We start from the raw sequence: 9,881 nt of genomic DNA, 5'->3' as shown, positions 1-9,881 counted from the left end.
AAGAAATCGAAAGAGGTCATTTGAAGGCTTAAACATTACCAAATCCCAACCAGCTCATTTTAAGATTGAAGACGGGAAATTTGGTATGATTATGATGGAATTTTTCCCTTTTTTGGTTTTTCTTACGTTAATTTTATACGTTTAGATGACCGACAGATCAACTTCAAAGTAATAAAACTAAGATTTATTTACCAGCTTCCCTTCTCTTTGATTCGATAAAAAGGCTTAACAAATAATGACATCTGTTATTCTACCCTAAAATCGTATCATATAACAAGAATAAATTACATGTGTAACATTTTTGCGCCAAAGTCGAAAAATAGCGCGGCATACGTAGAACGATATCTTCAGAAACTCTTCACGAAATACTTCGCGATCGTTAACAACATTTGCAGTAAAACGAATCATAGCGCCAGTGCAGTCGTGTGGATCAGTCATGTCGGTTGTGTTTAATTGTGGATTTGCAAGAGTTGCTGTAAAGGAGAGCTGGCATAAAGTTGGAAGCAGTTCGATTGAAACTGACCCTGGTGAGAGATGGAAGAACTACCTTGGAATCTTCAAAAAGGACAGCCGAGACATCTTTGCCGTCGAACGCTCGACTTATATCAAAAAGTCTAAAGCAGTTTACAGCTCTTTCCGGAAGATGAATTCCAAAAGCCGATCACAGTACATAAACACATTTTCGGCTACAAACTGGAAAGTTCTTCCAATGTCACAGAAAAAGCAGCATACATGGTAAAATTGTGGAGGGTGCCAAGTTCATTATTATTTCGCCATCCATACTCTCTTTCCTAATGGAGATACTGTTAAGCCTCGAAAAATTGTGCAAGATATAGTTCGTAAAAGTGGTTTGAAGGCACAAAGTAAACTTAAACCAAACGAAAGCCATAAAATCTGCTGTCAAAAACATTTATTCCAAACTGCTTGAGCACAAACGAAAGTAAGGGAACTTAACCTTCAGAAAAAAAAAACGTGAACGTCGAGAGAAATTAAAGCTCGCCAAGAAAAAAATTAAATTCAGGATCAGTGGGCTAAGAGAGACTGTGATGTGATGCTGGGAACAAGGCAGTCGTTCACCCAGAGGTTGAGACAAACGCAATCTCTCCACTTTGAATCATCCACAGAGCCATCACTGAGGGCTCAGAAACGTAAGAACCAGGAAAACCTTGGAGAAAGAAAACCCGAGCGCCATTCAGCATCACCAGCTTCAGTCCACTTTGAGAGGGAAAACCTCCCACAAGAAGTACAAAATATGGAAGATAGTGAAAAGGTGAATGTATTTTTTCAAATAACAGTATCTAACTTTCCCTAGGTAAAAGCATCAGATTCAAGAGCACACCTATGGGAGGCCTGGGTTGAGGGGGTTGCGGCCAACCCCACCCTTTTCCCTGCATACACACATTTATGTGCATGTGTACACATACCCTACCCCTGTGAGAAGTTCAAAGATGCTTTATTTCTACAACCTACCCTACAATAACGTTCTCATGAAAAATGCCTTGAGGGCCCTCAAAAGCTAATAACTTTAGAAGTTCTTATTCACAAGCCCCTCCCCAATTTTAGCTGAGCATACCACATGGCATGGTTTTAAAACTTCTATTATTATCTTGTTGGGCCTCAAAGCTACACAGGAAGGATTATATTCATAATTTTTTTTTTCGATAGATCAATTATTCAGACTTGGCAAGGCGATATGGTCTTGGAGATAAAAAACTGGGTAAAATGATTGTCAAAGAGTACCTGATAGAACACGGGGTGAACCTGCAGCGCTATCAGTAGTTCTGCAAAAGGCCAGCAAAGCCAAGACGAAGGCTAAATAAAATGCTTGGAGGAGAGATCACTGTTCCAACACCTAGAACCAGAGAAATCAAAGAAACACTCAAGGTAAGTCACCCATTTTTAAACACAAAGATCATTGAATAAGATATGTATAAAAAGTCAATACCATTACCAAAATTGAAAATAAATTAAATTCAGGGATTGAATTATTTAACTATATAGTATACAGTCATGTACTAAGAGAAGCCCCTCCCCCCAGAGAATTAAGTTGCTACCAAATATACACCTGTAAGTTATTCATGTTTAAATTTAATTTGTTTTCTCCTTTATTTTAGGTCAAACGTGAGGCAGGAGAGTATACAATTGGTGAGTTGGTGGTGCCCAAGCAGTACAGGAAACTAATCCTAAACAGTGATGGCATTTTAAAGGAAGTATTTTTCACAGTTTCTGGAAGGAAAATACCTTTAGCAGAAATCAGAAAAAGGGAACTGGAGAGGTGTGAACAGCTTGGGATAGTGACAGGACATACCAACCAGGAGTATGAGCAAATGAGCGATGAGCAGATAAGAGAACGGCTGAAAGTGTTAGGGGATGATGAGAACCATCTGGTAGACACTCCAGAGCAGAGAAAGGAACAGCTGAGGTTTGACAGAGCCAGACACTTGATGGTATGGGGGGATGGTTCAATATTGAACCATGGCTACCTCCTATATCTCATTCAGTGTGTGTATGATCCAGCCATTTTTTTACACAGCTGCAGAAATGAAAGACAAGGGATATGGTGCCATTGATGTTCCCACACTAGTTGAAAAGCCCCAAAAATACATCCTTGCAAGGTGAAGTGGAAAAGAAGTTGAGCAGTTGGGTTACATTGAGACAAGACGCCAATGTTTGGATGAGCCACAGGCTCCCCAAGCTGAAAATACGTGGTGTATGCGACAGCTTGTGTATATAGAGAATTGTATGGGAAAATCACCGATCGTAAAAAAATTGTGTAAATAACTATCTCATTTGAAATAAAGTTTTCCTACCTCAAATGTGTGACAAACTTGTCTCTTGTGCCGAGTTTAGAGCCATTCTGACGCCGTTTAGTGAAGTTATCCGAAAACCGTTACTAAAAGAATAGGAAGGCCGACCACTCCATCCATCGCTGGCCAGACCTCACTCCACAAATCGTTTTCTCCTCAACAGGAAAAGTCCCGAATCGCAATAAAAACAACAGTTCCATAAAGCCCAATAAAGTTCACTCCAAATACGTGTGTTTCGGCGGCCGGAAGACTCGTGAAGAACGAAAACTTTGCCTTAAAATTCACCTCTTCCGCTTTCCTCAGAGGCTTGTGACCGGGCAGTCAACAACAGCTGCTCGCAAGCTGGTTTCACCCTCAACTCTGATTGGTCCATTTGAATTTGACCGCACGCTGGCAACACGACCCTCCAATCAGAGTTGAGGGTGAAACCAGCTTGCAAGCGGCCGTTGTTCACTGCCCGGTCACAAGCCTCTGAGGAAAGCCGAAGAGGTGAATTTTAAGGCAAAGTTTTCGTTCTTCACGAGTCTTTCGGCCGCCGAAACACACGTATTTGGAGTGAACTTTATTGGGCTTTATGGAACTGTTGCTTTTATTGCAATTCGGGACTTTTCCTGTTGAGGAGAAAATGATTTGTGGAGTGAGGTCTGGCCAGCGATGGATGGAGTGGTCAGCCTTCCTATTCTTTTAGTAACGGTTTCTGGATAACTTCACTAAACGGCGTCAGAATGGCTCTAAACTCGGCACAAGAGACAAGTTCGTCACACATTTGAGGTAGGAAAACTTTATTTCAAATGAGATAGTTATTTACACAATTTTTTTACGATCGGTGATTTTCCCATACAATTCTCTATATACACAAGCTGTCGCATACACCACCTATTTTCAGCTTGGGGAGTTTGTGGATGAGCTGCAAAACAACCTGCTGAGAAGTAAGGGATGCCCAGTGACAGACATCATGCGCTTCTTCCATGGCGATGGGCCAGAGCAGCAATTTGAAAGTGGTGAGCAACGGGGAGGCAACAATGGCTGCAGTGGCTGTAGCGGAGACTCACGCAGATATCATGACCTTACATACTGCTTAAATTAAGGTCCCCACATCTATCCTTAGCAACATTAAAATAGTTCGGGCTGGACCAGCTGGGAGAAGCAAAAAAAATGGAGGAATCAGGCTCTTCCAAAACATGACTGTGGCAGAGCTGAGAGCAGAATGTTTAGCAAGAGGATTGAATGATGAAGGATTAAAGAAAGATCTGCAGCAGAATCTTAAGGAACAGCTGAAGGGTGTACAGGGAGTGCCTGCATTGCTGATCAATGAGCAGGATAAGAGCATGGAAGATATCAACTTAGGTACAGAATCTTTAACAAATAATTTTTTTTTTTATTACCTGCATTTAATTTATATGTAAAAATGAATTAAAAGGGTTAACATAAGTAACAATTTGATGTTACTGTGGTACACAACCATGCATTCATTTAAAATATTAATAAAGCCATACATATTAACTTAATAAGAAATTCCCATCATGCTTAAGAGCATGAAATTGAATCACTAAAAATACAAATACCATAAATACTATAAATACTTGTCTGAATTGAAGATAGCCAATCTCTTACCTGTATTTGTTTTTATTAATTGCTGTTTTTTAGGCATGTATGAAGTCCTGCCTACAGAGCCATTGCATGACATCAAAGAACACATTTCTAATGTTGTCACTGAAATAGTTGCTCACCTTCCTGATGAAGAGAAGGCATTATGTGTAAAAGCAGTCGAGTTAGTGACAGGAACAAAAGACCAACTTCGTGGTTCAGACTACTGAGAGATGTCTATAGTGCTTGCCAAACAACTAAAAGGTAACATTTAAGGATCTCAATTTTTTCTTTTACAAAAAGGCAATAATTTTATATTATTATATAGATATTGATGAAATACCATGATTTCTCCTTTTACTAAAGAATCATATCTTCACCGCGCACAGTGAACATATTATTTTTATCATGTGAGGATATAGGTGTTGTCATGGTGACCAACACGATTACCCAATAAAATGCGAGCTTTCTCTTCATCTCAAGATACTTTTGTGCTTTAATATAATTCTTCTCTACTACATTAACATTTTTATTGCAAAATTTGACATTATCATGATTCGTTTTTCATAACATGCGTGGTTTAGCAGTTGGTGACCACTTTTTCATCATTTCGAAAATGAATAAAACAAGTTTTTTTAAATCTAGACATTTCATCAATATCTATATAATAAACAGAACATTACATGGCCGCTTGGAGATATGAATTTTATTTTCTCGTGCTGAAAATATCTCTCACTCGTTTGCCTCGCTCACTCGTGAGAGATACTTGCACCACTCGAAGATAAAATTCGTATCCCTGCGCGGCCATGTAATATCCTCTATTTATCATTATTGTTCTTGCAGCTGATTTCGCACAGTTATGAAATATGCTTTTAGCCAGATTTAGATTTAAGAAAAGCATTTAGAGTACCCAAGAAATTATGTTTCGTATGAAACATAAGGATAATTTACAATGTGCATGTACAGTTTAATAGAATGATGTGTTAAATAAATTTAAAATTTTGTGAATCAGCAGGGCCATCCAATACTGCCATTTCCCACTGAAAGAATGACACTAACCTGTGGCTACTCTAGTCCTAATTCCCAAGCCCCATTTAAAAGTTAGAGACATCTTTGATTGGTCTTAGTTTTCACAAATAAGGTAGCCATGTAAGAAAATCAGGTACTTAAATTGAGCATGGTCAGGTTATAAAATCTGTTGATGTTGATTGTCCACTTGTAACTGTGTGTATTGTTTTGACTGTTTAATGTGCAGGATTTGTGAGTGATAAAGTACAATCCCTTATGGATACCTTGACAGAAATATCCAGGATTCTTTATGCAAGACCAGATGAGCGCTGCCCAAGAAGTATACTGAGACTTCACAATCAGACCTTTCTCCATGCCATTGCATGTGAAGAAGTCATTGGGAAGCCTCAGATCCTCTCAGAGCAAGAGTTTTATGGGCGATACCTACACTCTTTTGTTATACATGCTCTTATCCAACATGTCGTATTATCTGCTGCAGGTCAACCAATACTGAAAAACAAGAACGTCACTTCAATACACTTTCAAGCGTCTCTACATCAACATCAAGTAGAAGACCTGGAGAGATAATAACCCCTGGCATCATAAGGATGCAAGCAGAGTTGAAGGCAGAGGAGAATAGCCAAAGAGACACATTAAAAGAGCAACAGTCCAGACTTGGGAAGTTAGCACACTGCTTGCCTCCCGCACAGAACACCATAATCCCACACAGAATAATCCTGAAGTATCCACATGCGTACCAAGCAGACCTGGAAAAAATTGCAGACTTCCTCTTCTGTGGTGAAGGAAGTTGGTGGAGGCATGTTCTGAGTGGCATTGAATTTTTTGATGTCAGTAGACCAGTTGAAGCTCAACCAGGAGCTGACACTCTCCCACCTTTACACCATTTTCGCAATCACACACTGAAGTCAGAAGCCATATACTTGCAAGACAAGTACATACATGATCTTGCTAACTCTTCAGACATGCTTTCCTTTCGACTTTTTGCTGATGATGCTAATATCTTCTATCAGCCTTCTCAAAATATTTTTCGCGAGCAGGTCATAAGGAAAGTGGAGACGGTTTGGTAAAATGTTATTTAAGTTTCGCGAGGAACAAGGTCACTGGCGAACTGGTCTTAGTCCTGTACAGAACTTTTGCAAAAAACCGCCCAAATATGTTTCCGCAAATTGTGGGCAAAAGCTTTAAGTATCTCGTAAAATGCCCTTAGTAAAAGTCTTAGATATTCATTACAAAGCTGTTATCGCATGACTTTATAACTTCTTTTCTTTTTCGATGTTAATGTTACCCAATAAGGGTGTGTTTGATTGGGAAATCCTGAATTTGGATCCTCGTATTTCCATTCGAAAGCAAAAGTTGTGTTTGTGGTATAGCGAGTGCCCAAAGAACGCAAGCTTCTAGGGGGGTCTGGGGGCATGCTCCCCTAGGGAATTTTTTAAATTTAGACACTCACAGATGCAATTTAGTGCAATCTGGGGGATTTAAAGTGACGAAATTTCACATATGGAATTGACACTTGCTTGGAGTCTGATAAGAAATGCTGCAATGTTAGTTAAATAAACATTTCACGTGCGCAACGCCAAAAAATATTGCGGACGCGAATTTGTACGTGAAACAAACTTTTTTCAAGCTTTTATAATATCTCCAGTGACTTCACGTTCGAGCTAAAAATGTGTTGTCCGACATTTTCTGGCTGCAAGGAGACGGTCAAGCTTTCTGAGGAGGCGGCTCATTGAGCCGTCAACCGGCCGGTTTTGAGAAGGCTGTTCTATGCTACTAAAACATCAAAAGATCTTGAGGCAGTTATGAACTCAGAACTTCAGAAAGTAATTAACTATTGCAATCTCAATAAGTTGTCTATTAACATGAGGAAAACAAACTTTATGATAATAACATCTCCACAGAAGCCAACTATACACAATATTAATATCTTAAACATTGAACGCAAAACTAGTATCAAATATTTAGGCATTTATTTAGATGAGCATTTGAATTGGAAAACTCAAATAGCACATGTACAAGGCAAACTGACTAAAAACCTTGGAATCCTAAACCAACTACGGAACTACCTGAATTTAAAGATGTTACGACAATTGTATTATACACTTATTTACCCTTATCTTAATTACGGCGCAATGTGTTGGGGCAACAATTATCAGACTAATTTAAATAAGATCTGTACTAAGCAAAATAAATGCATCCGTAGAATTTTTTTTGCAAACAAACAAGAGCCCTCTTTCCCATATTACCAAATCCTTGAAGTTTTAAAATTTGAAAATATTGTTAAATTCAAAATCTGCTCACTGGCATTTAAATTATACAACAATCCATCAACTGTTCCAGCAATCTTCCATAACGTTTTAACACCTACAGCAACTGTCCACTCCTATAACACCAGAAATTCTGCTAAGCTTATTATTTTTACCGACCACAAGTTAAAACTAACATAGGCCAATTTACTTTTAAGTACTCTGCTTCTGTCATGTGGGAAACTGTCCCCTTGGCACTAAAAAAAGCAAAAACATGTAACAAGTTTAAGAAACTTTATAAGGCCCACCTGATCTCTTGTCAATCAAATAATGTATGTTCTGTTTAATGGTCAAATGTATAGCACGTAACTATTTAATAATAATAATGGAGCTTGTTTAAAATATAATAATAGTAATAATAATAATAATAATAATAAAAATAGTAATAATAATAATAATTGTCTTCTTATATTTTTTGTGTTTGTTACCGCTGCTGTTGTTGATGACGTGTTGTTCTTTTCTTTTGTTTTTGTTTGTCGTTGTTACTGTTGTTGTTGTCTGTTTGTTTGTATGTTCCTTTTAATTTTTTTCCCCTTTTGCTAAGCTTGTCCTGTATAGATTTCTCACGTGGTTCAGTATATCTCTAATATGCTTAAGTTATATACATGTAATTTTCTTCTGTACATTAGTCCTAGGCTCTAGAAATGTTTTTTTTTTCTATATCCCAGTAAAGCTCAGTGTCATTTCTTCGTTTACTTAAAACTAGGTGGTGGTCAACTAGAAAGCCTTCGCTACTTTGACCACCACACACATTTTATAACCTGTACTGTAATTATTTTATCTTGTAACCATGTGTTGTGACTATACTTTTCTTTCTATGTTAATGTTATGTAAATAGTGTGAAATAAATGAACCATGAACCATGAACCATGGCATCAGCAGGGGTTAAAATACCCCATCATACTATCAGTGTTTGATGAAAGTGGTAACCTTTAAACCAAATCATTCACACTGGCTTCTTACAAGATGATGATGATTATGTTGACAATGATAATGCGGGCGAAAATGATCATGATGATTGTAATGAAATTAAAAGCAGAAGCAAAGATTATGCAGAAGAAGATAGTCATGATGAAGAAGAGGAAACTTTAGTTGCTGTTGAACAAGTGGGGGAATGCCTTTTAGACCAGGATGATCAGAAGTTGGAAGAGCAGTTAGAAGAGGAAGCTATGACAGAGGATAGCACCGAGGACAGGACAGCACAGCTTAAAGAGCCTCCAACAGCAGAAGCCCATGAGACCAACCACTGTGGTGAAGGACAAAAAGCATGTACTAAAACCAGGAAGACCGGAACACCCCGGAACACCGGAACACCGTAACACTCTGGAACACCCTGGAAGTAACCCAAAACTCTCAATTTGGCTAACCCTAGACCTAGCTAGGCCTTAAGTTGGTTTTTAGGCCTAGGGATAGCCAAATTGAGGGTTTTGGGTTACTTCCAGGGTGTTCCAGAGTGATCCGGTGTTCTGGGGTGTTCAGGTGTTTCTGGTTTTAGTACATGCCAGGACAAAATTTGTCCACATCTTCCTTGTCCTCTGCTTTGGCTAAGAATGTAAATAGAGAAACAAGCTTCGAAACAGCCCCAATAGTAAGGTTCTTCAGGAAGACTACAAAACACATTTTAATTAGCTCATGTGAGTCCTTGGAAAGCACTTGCAAGTAGCAAAGTTTCAAAGAATGGAAAAAACAGTTCACATCAACAAACGATTGCTTAGAGCCAACTCTGGATGACATTGAAAAGGACGAGAAAGGCTACAACTTGTACAAGATGCTATCACTTTGTAGGCAACTGCTTAACACTGGAACATAACTGTACACCTATCAGCCAATATGGTGAGGACCACGCTGAGTATTTGTTTTTATCACAGGAGTACATGTTCGTGTGTGGAAAAAAAATTAAATCAAATCAACAATGAACCAATAAAATAATTTCAATTTCTTGCAAGTCCCTGAGACATCATTGTAAGCTCTCCCACTTTCATTTTATTCACCTTTGTATTTTTTGTGTTCAGTTTTATATGCTTGGTCCAAATTATTTCCTTTTTTGAAAATCATCTACATACATTAAAAACAAGGGTAAATAGCGATATTTCTTGTTTACAAACATTAATGTCACATTTCTTTTGATATTCAAATTTGCCAGCCACGCAAC

The 9,881-nt window shown here is 38.4% G+C and overlaps 3 protein-coding genes across 14 annotated transcripts in view; all 3 read left to right on the top strand.

Moving 5' to 3' along the window:
- The window catches only part of LOC137997085 (tetratricopeptide repeat protein 28-like), a 68,468-nt gene that overhangs the window by 7,480 nt on the left and 51,107 nt on the right, over positions 1 to 9,881 (top strand). The gene's annotated exons all lie outside the window — the stretch shown is intronic.
- On the top strand, positions 1,735 to 2,696 carry LOC137994619 (uncharacterized). The gene is made up of 2 exons (XM_068840224.1): positions 1,735 to 1,884; positions 2,115 to 2,696. Exons 1-2 carry the CDS (start codon positions 1,822 to 1,824, stop codon positions 2,568 to 2,570), a joined length of 519 nt encoding a protein of 172 aa, XP_068696325.1. The 5' UTR covers positions 1,735 to 1,821; the 3' UTR covers positions 2,571 to 2,696.
- Positions 3,700 to 8,595, top strand: LOC137994618 (uncharacterized). Its single transcript, XM_068840223.1, has 3 exons — positions 3,700 to 4,154; positions 4,455 to 4,658; positions 5,902 to 8,595. Exons 1-2 carry the CDS (start codon positions 3,989 to 3,991, stop codon positions 4,622 to 4,624), a joined length of 336 nt encoding a protein of 111 aa, XP_068696324.1. The 5' UTR covers positions 3,700 to 3,988; the 3' UTR covers positions 4,625 to 4,658; positions 5,902 to 8,595.

The sequence above is a fragment of the Montipora foliosa genome, chromosome 3 (assembly GCF_036669935.1).
Source record: "Montipora foliosa isolate CH-2021 chromosome 3, ASM3666993v2, whole genome shotgun sequence".
NCBI classification, from domain to species: Eukaryota; Metazoa; Cnidaria; class Anthozoa; order Scleractinia; family Acroporidae; genus Montipora; species Montipora foliosa.
The sequence above is the reverse complement of the archived record's forward strand: the minus strand, read 5'-3'. Positions and strand labels throughout refer to the sequence as shown.